The sequence below is a fragment of the Drosophila erecta genome, unplaced genomic scaffold (assembly GCF_003286155.1).
Source record: "Drosophila erecta strain 14021-0224.00,06,07 unplaced genomic scaffold, DereRS2 tig00000055-arrow-pilon, whole genome shotgun sequence".
Lineage (NCBI taxonomy): Eukaryota > Metazoa > Arthropoda > Insecta > Diptera > Drosophilidae > Drosophila > Drosophila erecta.
Window position 1 is genome coordinate 18,663,851 of NW_020825200.1, and position 20,311 is coordinate 18,684,161.

The 20,311-nt window shown below is 49.3% G+C and overlaps 2 protein-coding genes across 3 annotated transcripts in view; both read right to left on the minus strand.

The window, feature by feature from the left end:
- Positions 1-20,311, minus strand: part of LOC6542090 (alpha-protein kinase 1) — a 67,411-nt gene that overhangs the window by 3,689 nt on the left and 43,411 nt on the right. For both annotated transcript variants that reach the window (XM_001970435.3, XM_026978254.1), the window contains exons 3-6: positions 3,731-4,208; positions 2,417-3,001; positions 684-1,953; positions 394-629 (exon numbers count right to left, since the gene is read on the minus strand). In XM_001970435.3, the coding sequence (XP_001970471.2) occupies positions 394-629; positions 684-1,953; positions 2,417-3,001; positions 3,731-4,208 (2,569 nt within the window). The remainder of the gene's footprint in view (positions 1-393; positions 630-683; positions 1,954-2,416; positions 3,002-3,730; positions 4,209-20,311) is intronic.
- On the minus strand, positions 19,232-20,303 carry LOC6543140. The gene has a single exon (XM_026978256.1). The coding sequence runs from the start codon at positions 20,108-20,110 to the stop codon at positions 19,376-19,378; it is 735 nt and encodes a 244-aa protein (XP_026834057.1). The 5' UTR covers positions 20,111-20,303; the 3' UTR covers positions 19,232-19,375.

Genomic DNA, 20,311 nt, shown 5'->3' on the forward strand with positions numbered 1-20,311 from the left:
GCACTCGAGTGCGGCTCTTAAAATATCAAATCATCATCAGCTCGCTGCGGACCCCAATTATATGTGTACAACTGCGGAGGGCACTCGAGTTTCATGCCTCCGGCTCATTGGGATCATTACACGCTGGAGGACGCTTAGAACAGTTTTGGGGGATTCGTGTGTGAAATTAATGCTAAGCTAGCTGGGTGCTTTAAACTCGGGTTGCAAGCCGTTCGAGAGTCTGAAGTCTGAAGAATTGAAACCTTAAATATTCCAATATGTTTAAATACAGATAAAAACTGTGCGAATATTATTATAGGTAAAAGTGCCCTTCAATAGCATGTCTCATTCACTGTCGGCTTGCAACCCAGCTCTAAAGTATTTTAGTACAAGAAAGAATCGATCTTTACTCACTCGGAGAATCCATGAGCAGGTCGTTGTCATTGTCGTTTCCGTTGGGCGACAGGTGTGGCGGTTCGCTCCTGGACGATGGACTTAGTTTGAGCGGCTGCATGTGGGAAACACTGGACGTGGATGGACCTGGGCCAGGTGAATCATCCCGCGGGGAGGCGGACGAGGCCCTGGTGGCCGTGGCCGTAGGAGCTCCCAGGGATTTCGTAATGGTCAGCTCGCCATTGGAGGCATTCAGCCTGGAGGAGATTAGTTAGAAGGAACCTTAAGCATCATGGCTGGGAGCAACTCACCTGTTTATGCTGCTAAGTACGTTGGCCGTGGCACTGGATCCCGCCGCCGTTGGTGCTCCACAACTGCTGGTCGAGGTTGCAGCGCCGGAACTGGGTCCGTTGCCCAGGTAGTCCCGCTCCAGACGCGGAGATCCGCCCAGTGACAGGGCGTGGCCCTGGGGCGAGTGGGTGCGGAACAGCGGGGAAGTGTAGCCTCTGTCGCTGATGCTATTGGCCGCCGAGTTCGAGGGGGCGGAACTGGGTGGTGAGAGTCGACCGGAGGGCAGACTGCCGCCGTGGTGACCTGCATTCGAGCTGGACGAAACACTGGCCCTGGTGGCCGTAGCCGTGGGCGTGTGGGAGCGTCTCTCGTGCCGCTCCTGACGCTCAAGTCGCTCCAGCCGATCGTGCCGATCGTGCCGCTCGTGGTGCTGGCTGAGATTCATTCCCGTGGTCGTGGAACCGCCACTGCCGGCCAGCCTGCCCTGCGGACTGTGCTTCGGCGAGACCGTCGCCGATCCTCGCAAGCTATGTCCGAAGTGGTGCCGAGGAGGCGGCGCCGGCGGCGAGCTGCTGGCACTCAGCTCGAGGGGCTTCAGCTCGATTTGAGGAGCGGTTAGCTCATCTGGATGTCGCAGGCTGATCTGTGGCAGCGTGGAGGAGACCGCGGAGGTGGATTGCGGCTGCAGGTGATGGTGCAGGTGCGTCTGAGTCTCGGGCTTGATGTGCAGTTGCTGCTGCAGCAGAAAGGCGGCTCCAGGAGGAGGAGGTGCTGGCCCCTTGGCGGCCAATCCGGGACTTCCGCCTGTGGGCGATCCGGCCGTCGGAGATCGCTCCGCGGACCGCCGCAGATCGGCGGCCAGATGCGAGTGCGGCAGGTGACCAATTCCCAAGTGCTGCTCCCGTTCGCGCTCCCGTTCTCGTTCCCGTTCTCTCTCCCTTTCCCGCTCCCGCTGCTGATGCACCTGCTGCTGCTGTTGCTGCTGCTGCTGCTGCTGGTGTGTTGCAGCTGCCGCAGCAAACAACTCCGGATGCAGAGCCGTCAGCAGCTGCTGCACGCCCGTCGAAAACAGATTGGGCTTGAGTAAATTCGTGGGTGTCTGGGCCAGTTGGGGCAGCGCGGTGGCGTGTTGCAGGGCGGCCAGCGAGGGCGGCAGCAACTCCCGCTGCTGCTGCTGCTGCTGCTGTTGCTGGTAGCTCGCGAAGGCGCCGAAGGCGCTGGGCAGAAACTGCTCCGTGGTGGGGATCTGCGGGCTCACCGGGATGGTGAGTATGGTCTGCACGGCAATACCTGCAAATGAACACTATCTGTTAGTAAAGGTATCTTGGATATTAGGAAGAAATTATCCTATTTCTCTTTTTCTTCGAACTTGACATCTAAGTTTGTTTAAATATTTAGTTGATTTATTCAAAGAATCAATTAGCGCTGCAGCTCATTTCTTGCTATCTTGGAATCCGCATCAACATAAATTCGGAAAACGCCAGGCTTCAACTCTTCAACTTTTGTGTCAGCCCCTAAGGCTGAGCATTTTATTAGTCGCTTTGGAAAGATTACAGCAAATCCCTTTTCGCCCCACGCGAGGAGGAAATTGAAAGTTGCCCTAATCGCTTTACGAGCTTTTTATGCCCCGTGACTCCAGCAACCACGAGCTGCGCTGGAAGTCAAGCCAAGTCAACTTGGCTATTGATACCCAGACGAGCAGACGGACACGGCACAATTACCCGGGAACTTGGCCCGTGCAGCACACACTCACCTTGGGCCGTCGGTATGAGCAGCTGGGCGCCCTGGACGCCCTGCACCAGCTGCCCGGAGGCAAGTATCAGCTGGGGCATCTGGGCGCTCGCCGGCGGCGCCTGCAAAGTGGGCGGGGGCGAGGCGGTGGCCGCCGCCAATACATTGGCCAGCGAGGAGGCGCTTAGGGGGTGGTGTGGCGAGCTGCTGCTGCTGGGATTATCCGGCTGCTGCTGCTGCTGCTGCTGGGCGGAGCTGGTGCCGGAGTTGGCGGCCGATCCGCCGGAGCCGTGGCCGTGGCCGGAACTGCCGCCCTTGGCCGTCTTGCTCTTGCCGCCATTGTGGGTGGGCGAGGTCGGCGCCACCGAGGCTCCGGTGGTTGCTGCGGGCTCACCGCCCACGCTGAGATTCAACGGCGAATTGAACACCGAGGCGGCTAATCCTTGAAGACTTGCCAGTGCAGCGGCCGTGGCGGGGTGGTGATGGTGATGCTGGTGCTGGTGGCCATGATGCGGATGCGGATGCTGCTGCTGCTGCTGCTGCTGCTGTTGCTGCTGCTGTAGCGTGGCCAAATTTTGTAATTTTTGCAAATTTATCATGTCTTGCACTGTGGGATTTTGAACAAGAGTCACACAAAATGTTGTCATTAGTTTTTGTTGCAAGCTCCTCGCCGAATTGGTGGAGGGAAGTTGGGGAGGCTTGGGTTTCGGATTGCCTGCCAGCACTAATTGCCAGTTTACTTTGGCCCTGGCTGGGTTTTTGGGGATAAATGACTGTGTCGGGGCGGAATTCAAGGATGGAAACTCGCTGTGCAAAGAAGTCTTAGATAAATTATAGAAAATTAGTCTGAGGGAATTAGAGCGTTAAATGCGAATGCAGCCAAATAAGGTTGCCGAATAAAACTAGTGAACTTTATGGCATTGTTGTTACTTAAAACTAATGCAATTTAGAACTGAAACGGGTTAATCAATGCCATCTTTTTATTTTATTAAAGGGGTAGGGAGTATATATAAACGTTTTACAAATTATGGAATGTCCTGCTGACGCAACTACAGTGTTCTCTCCCCATTGAAGGTAGTTGAATATTTAAATATGTCCGATAACTTGGGAAATGTAACGCGAATTGTAAATTATTGAGTGTAACTTGAATTGAAAGCCTAAGTGAATTGTTACTGCAGTACAGGTCCTGTGACCTTTTAGCACGATATATTCACTATAATCTCTCGATAAAAATAATAATAACCAAATATAAGAACTGGAAAAGAAAGGAAACCGTTTCCATCCTTGACAGTGAGTCCTTATGAGTGCTGCTGTTTGGCTTTCGATATGTACTCACTAGTTCCGTTCAGATGGGCGGCAAAAGCCTTGGCTTGAGCCTGTTCCTCCCGCCGCAGCCGCAGGACCTCCGCCGACTGCTCCTCCGCCTCGCCCTCGCCCTCGCCTTCGCCCTCCCCCTCGTTCTCGTTCTCGTCCTCCTCGCCGTCGATCTGCATGGGCAGCGGGAGGGGCAGGGGCATGGGCGGCGGGGAGTGCTGGTTGGCCAGGGAGGCGGCCTTGGCCGCCAGGTTCTTGTAGAACTCCAGCTCCTTGACGTGATCCTTGTTGTCGAACGGGGAGTGGGAGTGCGAGTGCGAAGGCGGCGGGGGCGAGAGCAGGGCGTGGCCGTCTGTGATCTCCATTTCATCGTCGTTGTTGTTGCTCCGACTGCTGTGGTGGGGATGGTGGTGGTGGTGGTGGTGGTGGTGCAGGGAGTGGGCGTGGCTGCTGCTGCTGGGCGAGTGTATCTTGTGGCAGCTGATCTCCTTGTCAAAGTCCTGAAAACAACCGAAGAAATGTCATTAGTCGGATTGCTATTATGCACGGCTTTCTGATATGTATCTTTCCCATTTGGCTGAGCGACTGCGAGTGGCTTTCTTAATGTGACTAAGACTTGAATTTTGGGTTGCTAAATTAATATTCATTTCAGAACCTTTTAATGCGCGCGAGTCTCCTGTGGCATTCCTGTGGCTAAATTCAATTATATTTTTGCAATTAATGCCGTGTCAATTGTTCTGCAGAAATCCATACTCGAAAGCTAATGACGAGTCCTGAATCCCCATTCATTGTTTGCTGATTGGATTATATATTTAAGCGATGGCATTTTCGGACTCATGTTACATTTCATTTGTGTCAGCCGAGGCGACACACCCACTCTGGGCGTGTTAATAAGTTAATTTAATTTTTGTTGTAATTGTCATCGCACATTTATTGTTTGGCATTTTGATCTGCCAGTGCGGATGAGCTGGCCAATTTATGCAAATTTAATTGCTTGCAATTGTTGCGATTCGAGCAGGCCGCAATAGTGGGTGGAGCAAGTATCAATGCGGGCTTGATTAGCCGTTTAAACGATCAAGTGGCATCGTTTGCCCCTTTAAATTACATCTCGCTGGTACTTCTTGTTTAAAGGCTCGCAGGAGAATCCACGGAAAATGGTTGGATAGGTAAACCAATATAATTATTGGCAATTAATGCTGGCGACGCCAAATGCGCTTGGAGGGGGAACTTGGAGGCGGAACATTAATGCCAATACAAACGGAGCAGGACCCTTCTTGCGCCGTGGCGGAGCTTCAATTAAATTTTATTTGCATAGGAAATTAACATAATTGTAGTGCAAAATACAGACCCAAAAAAAGAGAGGAGAAAAATGCTAAAATCGAAAAACGGAGGAACCAAAGAAAAGCAATAAAAGCAAGCAGTAAACGTGACGGCAGCGAAGGTAAAGTGTTAAAAAAATATTATGCAAATAAATAGGAATGTTTGGTGGGTGTTGCAAGTGCGGCAATTAAGCGAAATTTGTGCTGAGCAGCCAATGGGAATGATTTGTGTAACCCAGCTAGAGGGTAGATCCGATGGTCTATCAATCATCTGACTAACCAACACTGGAAGAGTGGACATTAAAAAAGCACTTGATAAATTTCACTGCAACGTGCTGCAAATTCATTAAAAATTGACGTTTATTGGCGCCGTCACCAGCACAACAGCAACTACTTAAACAGTGGCGGAAAAAGAGAAGCAGTCCTGCCAGGACGAAGCAAGTTAATGTCATTGAACAGCAAATCGAACTAAATTTATGACACGCCGAGAACGAGAGTGTATGAAAAAGGAAAAGAACTCCCAGCACTCCCAACGGTAATGTCCTGCGAGTGTCCCGTGTTTTTTACGCTGCTCTCTGTGTCTGTGTCTGTGCGTGTGTGTGTGTGTGCATGTCCTTTATGCAAACAGGCGGCAAACAGACGGCTGCTGACAGCCACTATGGCCCACACTCACACTCACACTCGCACACGAGTAGTTCGGGGTCCACTGATGTGCAATGAATAAACTTTTCAACATATTTACCCACGCTCAATCGAAAGGACTTGTGGGTCCTACGGCTACGACTGCACTGCCGCTAAAAGTTGAAGAACAAAAAGTGGCCACCATAATGAGCCGCCGACGCTGTCGCCCGCCTTTTGTGCCCCGCAGTTCTATTTTTGTAGCCTCGCAAATGAGCGGAAATTAAAAACTGATTTAGCATTGGAAAGCAGGAGAGCTGGACTCTGGAATGATACGTGGACGCTGGCATCGTGGCGATTTGATCAAGGTTTAAGGCATTTAACAAGCAGCCACATTCAAGGTCCTCCACAATAGGTCACTATCTACTTATTACAAGTCCTAAAAAGTTCGGCTTCCAGGTGTAAAAACATGTAAGATTAACTCTATTTTAGGTGACACTGGATTTTTTATGACTCAATTTGAAATATGTTTCATAGATGTATCTTAGTTTGTGCACCGTTCAAAGGAACCATAAATACATTCTGAAGATACAACTCTGAAGATACGTCTTGTGCCAACATTCAGATTTGCCGGGAAAGGTAGCCATTTCATTTGCGAGCCATATAGGTACGAATATACACCTCCGCCCCTGGATTGCCGGCACAATCGTCTCCGCTCGGATTCGGACAGTGAAGCCCACTTAAAGCCGCCCAACAATCGGCTGGGCATCAACGTTTCCCTTTGGCTGCCGTTTTGCTGTTTTTGTTGCGCCGCCGTCAAATGAAAATAAGTCAAAAAATAGAAAATGAATTGAATTATTGCAAAGAGCAAGAGATGCTCGCCACTGTGAAGGGGCGGGGGTTGGGGGCTTTATCCTGCAGGAAGGGGACTGTATAAGGGGAGTGGGTGGGGGTGGGGAAGGGGAAGGGGCTGGGCAGCGGGCACTTGACAGCCTCGAATGTGATAAGCAAAAGCCCGGCGCGAAATGGAAAACGCGATGGCAGCCTTTGGTTTTCTTCTTATTATGCGCCTGCACCTCCCTCCCCCCGCGAGTGACCACCGCCATACCGCCCTCTCTGTCTCCAGCACTCGTGCTGTCTCTTTCGCTGTCTGTGTTTTTATGTAGCATGCTTTTGAGCGCGATGCGAAATTATAATTCACACATGTGACCAACCGGGGGGAGTGGGGCGCTGGGTGGTGGGTGCTCGGCCGTTCTCCAGTGGGTGGCTGGGTGGTGGACAGTAAAAAAATGCAATTGCCAAAAAGTAGCCGGCAAAAAGAAAGCGAAAACGAGGAGCAAGTCGACGTAGCCGAACGGTTGCGTTGCTTGTTTGCTTTAATTGCAAATGGCATTTTTTCCCGGGTATCCAAAGTGGGATGGCAGTGAGCAGGAGGACGCGGATGTGGATGTGGATGTGGAAGTGGCGGACATGCACGTTACAAGCCGACCAGCCCCACCACCCCAGCACCATCATCACAGGGAGGCTGGCTCATAAATTGTCGAAAAATATTTGACTTGTTCTATTTTTGGTCACCCCAGGCCCATCCAGCAAACAGCGCCTGCTGTGGCCAGCAATATGCTTCAGCAGCTCCCCTTCCCCCTTTCCCCGCCCCTGGGAAACATTTATGACCGGTCGCAGGGAGGAGGGGGTGCTGGGGCCTTGCACTTTTGCATACTTAATGCTTTGTTTAATGCAAATGCACATAATTTCATCACCGCCGGTGGGAGTGTGTGGGTGCGGGTGTGTGTGTAGTTTTCTTTCATGCTTCTTTTGCCGAGATGCGAAAATATTTTTCAATTAATATTTATGTTGCTTTATGTGCCTGAATTGATAATTTCCCCATTGGTGACTGGAAAACGAATCCGAATGGTTTGCTAAAACTGCTTGCGAGCTGCGGTGGTCGTTGTGCTGTTGGATTTCTGTATCGATTTTGTGGCATTTCTGAAATACTTCTCAATGGGAAATACTTCCCACCTTATTTGGTTCTTAAATGCAGAGCAGCCCGAACCTATAACCTTAAGATTAAATTTGATTTATTTCAAGTTGTATATAAGCTTTCGTCAAACAGGCAGCTATGTTTCAATAGAGAGCTCTTAAAATGATTTTACCTACTTTATCAGTTATGAAAAATTGAAATCAGATTCTTGAAGATAACAACAGATATCCAAAGATATTTCTTTAGACTTACTATGTAAAAGTTGTACAAAATGAGTATGTTATTATTATTCCACGCTGTGTTGCAATAAAGATTGATGACCATGATTAAGAGCAGAATAACGCTTAAAATTCCCAATCGCTGCCGTGTGTCCATTCTGTCGAGAATCAGCCCCTTTATCACTCCGTCGACTCTCTAAACAAATGTAGAAGAGGCCATCAATTTTTTATGCGACGCCGATTTCTTGCGCAATTTCGCCGGGACCAGAGTGTCGATAAAGGGATAAGTTGCACCTGCAGCGGCAGCCCGGTTGCACCCACCACCCACTCGACTGCAAACAAAAGCTGCACGCTGCAGACATTGCAATTTGGGCGAGAATTCGACTGTCCCTATGTACCGAACCACCGGCACGTGGGCATGTATCGGCTATATCGGAACGACATATATATATTGGCAGATGCGGATTTCTATATAAGGACGGAGCGCAGCTGACAGTCGCATGGCGAATGAGGAAAGAAAACAAAAACGAAACGAAACGAAACGAAACAACAGCGAAGCACAAAAACCAAAACAAAAATGTGTAAAAAATGATGAGCGATGGGGGGAGTTCAGCTGGAAAATGGAGCAAAACAAGAAGGCAAAAATGGGGGGCAGGATCAGGGTAGGTCCTGCTGGTCCATCAGCAGCAGCAGCAGCAGCAACAGCAGCAACATCAATGGGCGCGCCACTCAATCAACCCCACTTGGCCGAAAGTGGGTGGCTCGTGGGTGGTGGTGGCCGTCTGCTTGACAACAATGAAGGCCAAGCATTGTCCAGGACTCCGGGGACCACTCACCCAAGCCACCCCTTGCGCCCCCACCCCGCGGATGGTGTGTTTGTGTGCGAGCCTGTCCCAATTTTTTTACGTTTTTCCGTTTGTCCGCTTACTCCATTTTTTCCACTTTTTGTGTGCCTTTAATTTTGCTTTCCTCACTCTCCCTCGTTCGCTGGCTGCTTTTTTACGGCCCGGTCGCCTGCTACAACTTTCTGACTGCTTGGTCGCTGGTCAGCCGCAGTTATTCTTTGGGGGCGCCGAGCGCTGGACATTGGGGCGCAATCCTGCAGCGGTCACTGGTCACCGCTCTGGTCAAATGAATGCAATTGTACGGGTGTACGCATTGCTTTCCCGCCCCGCCCCGCCGCGCGGAGTGCCCCGCTCCTTTGGGCCGCGAGTGGACCGAGCATAAATCCTGAGCCCCTCGCACGGCAGCCCCGCACCACCCACCGACCACCGCCCACCGCCCACCACCCCAATAAAATAATATCGAAGCCCCCACCACGGAAAAGCTTCGCACTTTTGCTTGCTTTTCACTTTTGGCGGCACACTTCTTTTTTTGGCCATTTCTTCTCGCCCAAAAATAAAAGTAAAAGTGCGCCACCCACCCACCCACTGCTTCTTGGCCATCGACTTTGCCTGGTCAGCGAGTTGGTGGTGCGGGGCTGTTGGGGGTGGTGCTGGTGGCTCGGAAAGTCCTGGTGTCTGTCGCGGCATTTATTGCCGCAATGTAGCCCCAGGGAGCTGATTCGCTCGCCCCTCCGCTGCTCATTTGCATCACAATTTTTAATTGGAATTGGCGCTAGAGGTGGCCAGCGATCAGGGGTCGAAGGAGTTCGCAGTGAAGGCTTAGCCTGGCCGACAATTGAAGGGCCGAGCTGCAAAACAATTATGTATCACCTCGCTGGAATGCAAAAATAGATTTTCTCTGCCAACTTAAAGCAGAAGTATGCCGCCGTTTATAAGCCTCCATGAAAACCCACTTCAGCTATTGGGAAATGCAATGTTCAAGCTAAGGACTTGAACCGAATATCTATGAAATGTTTCCTCATCTGAAACCCTTAGATTGCTAGGCTGGAATAAATACAAGTTTAGATGTACTCACTAACCCAGCTCTTGTTGTTTTGTATGTGAATGATTAATTACCGAAGACTATGCTTAAATGTACAAGCCGCAGTTCCATCTCATGCTGTTGCATTTTCACCTTTGGCAGCGAAGGACTCCTTGGAGGACTCCGCCGCCCTTTGTCCTGCGCCTGAACAAGGCGTTCTGCTGTTTTTGCCAGTTTTTCGGATAAAATTGTTTTGTTGACTCTTTTAGTGTTGCCGCTTCTGCAGTCGATGCTGCCACCTCCGTCGCATCCCGTTGGCCGCAGCATTGTTTGCTGTTTGTCTGCCTCTGTCTGCTTCTTATTGGCCATACGTGCCCCTGTTATTCTTATTTTAGGCAGCCGTCGAGAAAGCACACACAAGTTTGCCGCTTTTGTGCCACTTTTTTCACGGTGCCACATGTGTGCGAGCGAGTGCTAACGCTTTTCCTCTACATTTCTCATTCGCTGCTGCGTTTCCATCAAGAAAACGAAAAAGTAACATTTTTGCGGGCCTCGCTGATTGGTTGCACCCTCCGCTCATCTCGGAGCTTTTCCCGCCCCCACCGCGCCCCCCTTTTTCCCATTTCCCCATCGCTGCAGGAACAACGCGTTTTTTGTTTTAGCCGTAGAGCAACACACCCGTTTTATTGCCTCTGCGATGTTGGGGGTGGCGCCGCTTTTGGGCCCGCCTGGTTGGGTGGTGGGGTTGGGTGGTGGGGTGGTGCCAGTTCAGCTACTCACCGGAAGCGTCTTTGTGTGTACCCACCGATAAGAACACTGACTAAATGCGTAATATGAGGCTGAAACTGCTTTGTGTGTACCTCGTGTGGAAAGCGTTGACATTCCTTTAATAATGGATACAGTTTACGGTTTAAGGATAAGGTGAGAGTCACATTCTTGGCTGCATTAGTAATAATTTTCCATACATTGAATAGCGCTTTTGGTTTGCTACAATATTCATAGCATACTATTGTGGTAGCTAAAGTGTTCTTTAAGAATTCCTCGGAAATGAATCGGATAAACCGCAGTGTCGTGATCATCTCTACTAAATGTAGAGTTACTAGTTCGATAACAACTTAGCTTTTTGCAGGCCGAATCCGATCTCCTTGGAGGTGTGCATCCCAAAGTTAATTACTTTGCGCTGGCATATTTTCGCCGTGTTCCTGGCTACTTGAACATGCCACACTTTGGCTAGTTTTGCCCCTGCAACTCTCTGGAATTAATATTCGTATTTTCAATTACCACTGACACTTGTCTACGACAGCCGAGCCCAAAGGGGGCTCCCCCCCTGTCCGCCTGTCCCCCTTCCGACTCCCACCCCCGAGGAGAGCCTACCAGCGTTTCTGTTGTTGTCATGGCCATCACACACGCCCTATTCCAATCCCCATCGCTAGTCCAATGCGGAATGTAAAATGTCATTACCGCTGACATAAATGAATAGCTGCATTCATTGCATTTGGCAGCAGCGCCCAGAAAGAAAGAGACGGACACACACGGCCAGGGAGCGACAGAGAGGCAGCGATACCTGGCTGCCTTGGCTTCCATCTTAGATTGTTGTAATGGCCGCATTAGCGTTAATTAAAGCCAAGTTGGTCGTGTATGCATAAGTCGGACATGAATGAACTGCCCGAGCCTTGACAACTGAAAGGAATGTTATCGATGGCACTGCAAACAGTGGGTTTCAATGGGGTTTCACTTGGACAAAGCCAGTGTTATGCTCTACTCAGTTGCATGGCATAAAATATTGTATTATAATAATGCGTGATTTCAATTTACTTTGGCCCTTGTAGCCGGGCCACCAATAGCTCGTTGATTACAGTGTTTGGTGAAGCCAAAGTACTGTCCTAAAAATTAACCCCACTCAAGTGGAAAATGAGCCAGCCCAACTAGAAAGTTGCCCCAACCCCCTCCCCGGTCATTGACTACTACCAGTAGCAAGTGGAAAAGGGGGTTGGGGGGAGGGGGGGGGACCGGCTAACGTGCAACTCATATAACATTTCTAATTAAAATTTTGTGCAGAGCTCCCGCCTAAGCCCCCATCGGAAGAAAGGTTATTAACATATTTGCCATAACCAGGGGGCGGCATTCGTGGGGCTGTGAGTGTTTGCTATTTGTCCAAGCTGTTGGCCATTAGTTGGGCATGCAGTCCGGCAACTTGTCCGAAAAAGTGGGATCGAAATCGGTAGGGCCATTAGGTGGAGGCGACATGTATGCATGCATGGGTGCCTAAGTAGCTGCGCTGTCTTCATTAAAAATTTTGCACCGCCCTACCACTCGTTGCCAGCAGTCCTTTCGATGCACGGAGAGAAAATACTGTAGCAAGGGGCAGCATTAGGTATTTTTAGACTTAGCACACAAGTCGTGGATACACTGTCATACTGAATTTGGTAAAGCATTGCACTTAACGTAATAATAACGGAGCTCAACCCATTTTGTACAGTGCACTTCTAGGAGTTGCAGTGTGCTCGCCTCCCGCTCCTTGCCTCAAAGGGCAGCAACAAATCGGGCTTCGTTCCTAATTTAAATGCAAATGAGATTCATTTGACGACGACGTCGTCCAGGCTGCAGCCATGGCCCTGCTTGGGCGACCCCGCCACCCAACACCCTGCCCCCTACACCCACTTGGTCAATGCCACACACGCACACACACCACCTGGCACAGACAGCGGGGCAGACACACGAGTCTGCTGGGGTTTCTCCTTCTCCGGGGCACCAGTTTCTGAATCCCGGGCTTTCTCCACGCCAGCGAGTGTGTTTTCTTTCGGGTGGGCATCTGCATTTATGCAAGTAGCTTAAATGGCTACGAAATGCGTTGCTTTGGCGAGATTTGTAGCATACATTAGGGCGGTGTTGCATGTGGCAGTGTTGCACGTTGCCCGCTGCCCGTCGCTGCAGTGTCAATTGCCTGCTACGCTTAGGCGCAACCTTAAGCTCGGCAGTGGCGGCTCTTCCGCTTCCCCGAACCTCGGCGGTGCAGCAAAGTCTTTGCCACATAATCGGGCAGGAAATTTCAGTGCCTTTTGGGGCTTTGATTAGTGCGGCAGTGCGGCGGTGCGGCTGTGGGGGCTGCTAATTTGGGCAAATTCCTTGAGCACCTTGAGAACATTTAGCAGTCCAATCAAACCGTTATCCAAGTAAATATTTCCCAAGCCGCTTTGTATATGGCCAGGGAAAAAGTTATTACTCATGCGCCACGTTGCACTGAGCACCAATCAATATGCAGGCTATCAAATATTTAAACTAAAACTACAAAATAACAAAAATGGCTAGGAAAATTAAACTCGTGCGTGCGAGTGAGACGGTGCGTTCGAGAGTGAGACAAAGCACGCCCCGACAAAGGGATTTTAATTGAGTGCAATGGCATGTGAGCGATATGTGCAGAATGAAAATGCAGAGCGAGACAGCCGATAAGGGAGACAAAGACGAAATCCAAGCAATACTATCCAATATTCTTCACAACCACATGCACACAACCACTGTGCCGGCCCCCATGTCTGTATGTGTGTGGTCGAAATGCATTTTGAAGTTATGAATACACATATATCCTGTTGATTTTTGAAATTATCAAGTCTTAAAACACACACACCGCCAGATTGTTGGGAAAGTGGGTGGCCAAATGGGCGGCCCTGTGCTTTCCCTGGCCTGTGTTTGTGGCCGTTTTTTGCATGAATTATTAAATGCTGTGTAATTTATTTGATTGTGATTGTGCCTGTGCCTGTGCCTGTGTGCTGCCTGCATTCGTAGTGGTCCGTATTTATTGCACTTAACTGCTTGGGGTTACGTGTAACAGGGCCTCTTTCCCCCGATTTGTTGAAATCTTATGCATTTGTCATGAATTCGAAATATTTTCGGCTGGCTTGGCTGGCTTACTCCCCCTTCCCTTTCCCGTGCTTGTGTGTGATTGTGTGAGTGTGCATTTCAGGGATGGCAGGAGTTTGTCTGCGTTGATGGAGCCACGCATCACCCAACCACCCAACCAGCCACAGCCCCTTGCTAACTGCATCAACTATTTGTCCATACACATTCGGGTTTTAAGTTATTTCTGCTGCTGCAATTTATTGATCAATATTTTAGCCCAGGCGTTGGTCATTAGTTAGTCTGGTCAGGACATCAAGAAGCACTTAGAGCGAGAGAGATAGGGTTGAGCTGGGCAAAAGCTGTACACACAAAGTGCGTCAGATACAATGGAAAGTTTTCTCTGTGATTGCAGCTTATAGCCCATCCAATATGCAAGCCTTGCAAAGAACTTCTTGCGGTCAAAACAGGCTGCCCGGCCATTTAATCAATATTTTAATAACTGCTCTATCGATTTTGTGGCTGCAACCTCTTGCAACTATTTTCACACCACCGCACTTAATTGTTGTGAAAAAGGAATAAACAATCAAAATGCAATCAAAAGGTAAATGACACCTTGTAGTTATGGCCAAAAGTCATAATCGTATTTGGGTACCATCTTATCATTTCTCCGAGTGCCTTAGCGCACGTCAAAACAGCGGTTCTACAGCGTCCTAACAACTCTTTTCACACCATTAGACTTGAGTGTATTGTGCGAAATGTATCCGCCTGGGAAGCCAAAGTTTGCAGGCAGTTACACCTGCATATCCTTCGCGCTATCCTTATCCCGAACACAATCTAATTAACTGTCATTGTGTTAAAAAGACGCCAAACTGGCAACCGAAAACTCGCGCCCGCCCCTTCTCTGTGGCCTGCCAGTTCCACAATGACAGCCGCCCTCTCCCCACGTCCTTGCAGTAGTTTGCGTGTCAAGTTGGCTCCTTTCAGGAAGCCGCTCCACAGCCCCCTCCCGGTCACGTCATCCGCTGCGCTAATACTAATGCGTTGGCAATAACAAAGGTTGCACATGCTCCTCCAACACCCAAAGTTGGCGAGTTGTTGGCAACTAATCAATAGAGCAAAATTTACGTTTAATTAAAAATGTCTGCGTGTGTAAACCGGGCAGGTGGCAAGTGAAATCAGGTGGGGAGCCAGCATAGGCATGCTGGTTAGGTCTGCTATCGTGACATTAGCTCAGCTGTCAGTTGGATAATTGCCTGGCTTAATGTGCAATTAGACCTAGAACCATCTTATAGCAGTTTTTTAGAAACATCCAAACAACATGCGTTGCAATATGAATATGAAATTGGTTGCAGGCCTTTCGAACCGCCTTTAAATTTACCCAAAAGTATCCGTTGGATACCAAAACATGGTACATTAAATGATTGATTTAAAGTATATAAACAGGAATGTTTGATGTAGCGACTTTGGAGAAAACCGAAATCTTCTCGGATTGACCACCCTTCAGATTGACCTTTCACCCCGCCACTTTATCCACAACTTACACGAGCCATGATAATTTATCGGCAACGAAATACTTTACATAAGGCCCACCCTCCTCCTCCTAATGTGCCCCCGGCCACCCCATTCGAAGATGAGTCCGAACGATGCCGAATGTAATTAGAAATCCTCAGCAAACATACATATGGGAAGCGCTGCTCCTTCGTCCTTCGCTCGCATGTGAGCTCAAGTGTGTATTCGTGTGTGTGTGTGTGGGTGTGGGAATGGGAGTGTTGCTGCAGTTGGTTTGATGTGCAAAATGAAGACATTTGAATTTGCGGTTCGGGCTCGAGCACCGTAGGCTATAGATTTTCTTACGACACACGCTCGCACATGCAGGTGTTGTGGGGTGAATTGGGCTGGGCTCCGATGTGTTGGGGGTTATATAATGCAACCACCCACCCACACACACACACACACACACACACACAATCACCTGCTGTGGCCTTTGTCTGCCCGCTGGCCATGCGAGTGGGTGGTTGGGCGTCATCTCAATATAAACTGCCTTCAACATTTAATTAGTGTGTTTTCGCACACAAGTCCCACGTCTATGTATGTGTGTGCGTGAGTATGCAAATGGCGATGGGCGCAACTGTACATGCTCACACACCTACATAGCCTTTGCTCTCTTTCTCTCTCCATCGCTCTCTCTGAAGACATCGCCGTATCGTTGGCTATACAAATTCCATGCCAACACCTTTTCGGCCAACGACTAAGACAAACTTAAGTGGGCGAGGGGGCGGCACACTCTAAAAGCCCTCTCCCGCCCAAAAACACACACACATGACTGCCAGACTCACATACACATGCACAATTGCCTTTTATAATTAATTTTACAGTTAAGTGTATTTCAAGAAAGTTAAATTTACGTATATTCGAAATTTTGAAAGGCCATTGCCTTGGCCACAGCCCACACACACACAGCCGAGGGTTAAAGCCCTGTTAGCAGTGGGAAGGCACTGGAGGGGGCAAGGCGGTAGGGAGAGGGTAATACCGCACTAGTGTGAGTGTGTGTGTGTGTGTGTGTGAGACGTCCCTGCGGCTTGTGTCTGAGACATTTGACTGCTTTTCGGGCTAAGCTCTCGCCTTTCCAACTCACTCCTTGGCCGACACAAATTTTATTGAAATTGCCCGGACTCCGTGTGCACTGGACGAGGCAACACTTACATTATGCAATCTAATTATGTCTTGAGCTTCCAGTGTGTGAGTGACTGCGGCAGGACAAAATGGCGTCTTAGCTGGTAAGTTTGGGTTAGCCAGGCCAAGAGCAACTTGGCTCAGGGCAAACTTCACGGGAAACTGAACCTCACAACTGCGAAAAATAAGGTCTATTTTATGGAAATGTTTTAGTCGCCGTTTTGGAAATAAGCAGCAGGAAGAAAATCAATTTAATCCGATATTATACGATATTATATCATGTTACTCGCCTCAGATTGGCAATCCACAAATGTTTAAAAGAAACTACTTAGCGCTCCACACCATTGCTGTTTTGTAAATCCAAAAATTTCAATTCCTTAAGCTCCTAACCAAACTTTAATGTACGCTATTTTAAAAGCCATCCAACAGCACAGCCCAAAATAATCTAGTCCAAGCCCGAGAGCAGAACTCTCTGCTGGTCGAAGGAATAGAAAATCAATTTCGTACCCCCAAAACGTCCTCATTAAATTGCTCGCTGTACGACTAATGAAATCATTAAAATTGTTTAAAAGCAAATGCTCGTTGCCCGAGCCGTAGGACAAACATACACACACAGCCGAGAATATGCAAAATTTATGTGGCAACTAGAAACTATGTTTTGGCAACACGCACACAAACCCTCACACCTATATACGCAGTCGGCAAAGGACATTGCCTTGAGTTAGGATCGGGGCCGAGGACGAGGACGAGGACAGACAGCAAAAGTTGCCAGCTGGGGGAGGGGCAAATCCTTAGCAGGGACACCCAGCCACCCCCTGTGACCAGATACCACCACCCTCCACCCCAGCCCGTTTTGGCCGCGTGCGCTACTTAAACCCTTGCCGAAAACTATACGGTTTTGTGCTGGGACGCTGTCGGGGTGGCCAGACATCCAGAACATGATTTTAGTGTTTTCAAATTTGAATTTTAAACAAGTCATAATATAATTTGGCTAAGCAGAAGCAGCAGCAGCAGCAGAACATCCTGCTCCCGGTCCACGACTACTGTGTCCACTTGCCGGGCCTTAATCCGCCCAGCCCAGCCCAGTCCAGTCCAGTTCATTCAACTCCTTGCCAGTCCCCTCGATTGCAACCCTTGCGCGACGGCCATCGAAAATTAGCCAAGGCCCTAGCTCATTTTCCAACTCGGCGTTTTTCTTGCAGCGCCGAAATTGGGAAATTTAAATTAGATACAAAAGTATCTGTAGCCCGGAGGCGGGGGCGAGTCTATGCGTGCCAACTATCCACACGAAATATTGTAATTTTCTTGCAACTAAAGACGTAAACGGATATTAGCAGCAAATTAAGCCCTCTTCCCGTCCTTTTTCGGCTGTTCTGCTCCTTCGGTAGCGATGGGGGAATTCGCTTATCGAAAATGCTAATTTGAGTGATTGGTTAAAATCGAAAGGGGATTAATTTTCCAGCGATTAGGCAAGCTGCTTGGATATAATACTTGGGTAAGGCAGATTAAAACGTGCTGCATAATTTTGAACTAAGGCTAAAGCTACGGGAAGTAAACGTCTTTGAAATTATAAAAAAATATATAAGTATAACAAAAATCGAAACTCTTCGTGTAGTCACCAATAATTAATTTGGAATTATTTTATTTTGTAAGGCCATCGATAGTTTTCAATTACTTTCCCATCTTCAGCCGCAATAAGTAAATCGAAGCCGCTTCAGCGACAAACAGGACAACAGCATTTCGAATCGGGTTGCTGCTGTCTTGGGCTTTGGTCTGCTAAAAGGGTCCAAGTATATGGTCTAAAACATCCTCGAGTTGGCTACATTTTAAATATGCTTCTTGGGGGTTGGAGGTCGTGTAGTTGCAGAGGTTGTGGCTGTGGCTGGAGGTGGAGCTGGAGGTGGAGGTGTCCACCCAAGTTGGGGCGTCGGCTCAGTGTGTGGGCGGGCATTTGTGGGGCGTTGTTATCGTCAACTTGGCTGGCAAGCATTCTCCATTCTAATTTCTAATTATTTATCCATGTGTGTGTGTGGGCCTGGGTGTAGTCGCCTGACCAGATGGGTGGGCAGGATGCCGCCCCACCACATCCGTCCGTATGTCTGCCCGTCTGTCCTTCCGTCCGACTGTCTGTCTATGCGAATTAATTAAGTGTTTTCGTGCGCGGGCAAATCCTTTTGCGGCTCAGAAACTTTTGAGGTCTTTCGAGTCAAGGCGTATTACTGGGCCGGTGGGTGGGGGGAAAATCAATTATAAATTAAACATTTATTAAAGAAAGCGCACACATTGCCCCGGGGCAACGCAAGCGCTCTACCCCATCCCATCCCCAATCCCCAATCTCGGGTTCTTAGCCTGCCTATGCAAATCAGCTGCGGCATAAATAATGCGACATCATTATTTAGGCGGAGGTAGGCGCACAACTCGAATCCCCTTTTCGGATTCGGATCCAGATCCAGCCAGAACATTTCTGTCGCCAGTCAGCGATCCATCAATTATGTCTGCAGCTGGGGTAGATTCGAGGTCTTTGGAGCTGCGGAGACGGGCCTTGTCTCATTTCGATTGTCTTCGGGAGAAGGCTCCTTCCGCTCCCCTTTTGATTATGCACATGCATTTCGGCTCGTACATCAAACTCGAACTCGAATAAATGTGACGGGCTGCATGCATTCAAAGTTAAAGGAGATACGACGAAAAGCGAGGGACGTCCAAAAAGCAACAGCCAGGGGAATATGCTGATGGATGCCGGGTATAACTGATTTGTGTGTACCCGTATATATCTGAATTGGTAATTTGCTAGAAGCGACTTTAATATGGCACGCAGTTGTCCGCATCCCCTCCTCGAAACACTTTGCATACTCATCCACAGTCGGCCAAATGTTTTCGATTTACATGGCTAAGTAGCAGCGGGCCAGGTTTCAAAAACAAAATAAGACCAACGGCTATTTTCCAGCGGTAAGCAAACTAAAAGGGCATGACCATCTAGGCAGTATAGATTCAATTCGAATTAAAAATTAAGTTGCTTAAGTAAAAATCATTTTTCGGTTTATTTCTCGGAATTTTACGCACGGTAGAAAAGTTACTTTTACTGGATCGGTTTTGGAATATTTAGGTCAACGGAACAAGATACTGAGCGCTGGGATTAGGATTCGAACAGCACTATGAAATTAACCCCTGCTGCCCCCGCAGTTTGGCTTCCGTGGACTCCCCTCAAGCCTGTTCAGCTCGCGAATGAGATCGCAGGAGCTCGGAACGTCCAGGCAGTTGCATTCGATTGCCCGAGGCTTGCGAAGAGGTGGGTGAGCGCACTCCGAGAACGAAGGATAGGGGGCCTTGACCTTGACGCAGTCGGTTTTGCGTCTAACGACGTGGCAAGAGACGTTGTCCACGGGCCTGCAGCCGGGCATCTTGATCCTGGGGCAGTCCCCCTCCTCCGAAGGACATTCGACATTCTCTTGGCACTTTGGCACGAACTCCTTGCGCTTGCGCCGCGGGATCGGCGGACGAGCGCCCGCCTCATAGCAGCAGATCTTCTTGGGCTTTATCTGGATGGGCGGACACTCCACCCAGGTGACCTGGTACTTGCGCGCGGCCTTGTCGGAGATCTTGTAGTAGCACTGGTCGTACGGAGGGAACCGTTCCGCACAGGGATCGATGCAGCACTCTGGCGGCGCCTTTATCAGATGATGGAACTGGAAGCCGTCTCCCTTCTTGGGCGCTGCTTTCTTCGCGAACCGGGGGTCTCCACAAGCGGTGAAATTTCCGCAGCCCTTTCCAGACTGGTTGCTGCACTTGGGAGATGGATTGTGGTCTTCTGCGAAGGCGCGTTGGCTGACCACGCTCGCAAAGCTGGGTATTACTCGATTTTGGGTCTTCGTTCCTATACTGCGCCACATAGACATGGCTGGTTAATATAAATGTTCTCGGGGGCACGAAAGGGGTCGTTGAATACAGTAATTCCGAAACAAAAATGAAAATCCCTCGGCACCGAAGAATGACCAAACTACAAAATTTTAAACCGAAAACACAATCAGCTCAACGGAGCCGATGTGAATTTTGGAAGAGGCCGAGAGGAACTGGCCTACAAACTTATTCGACATGGC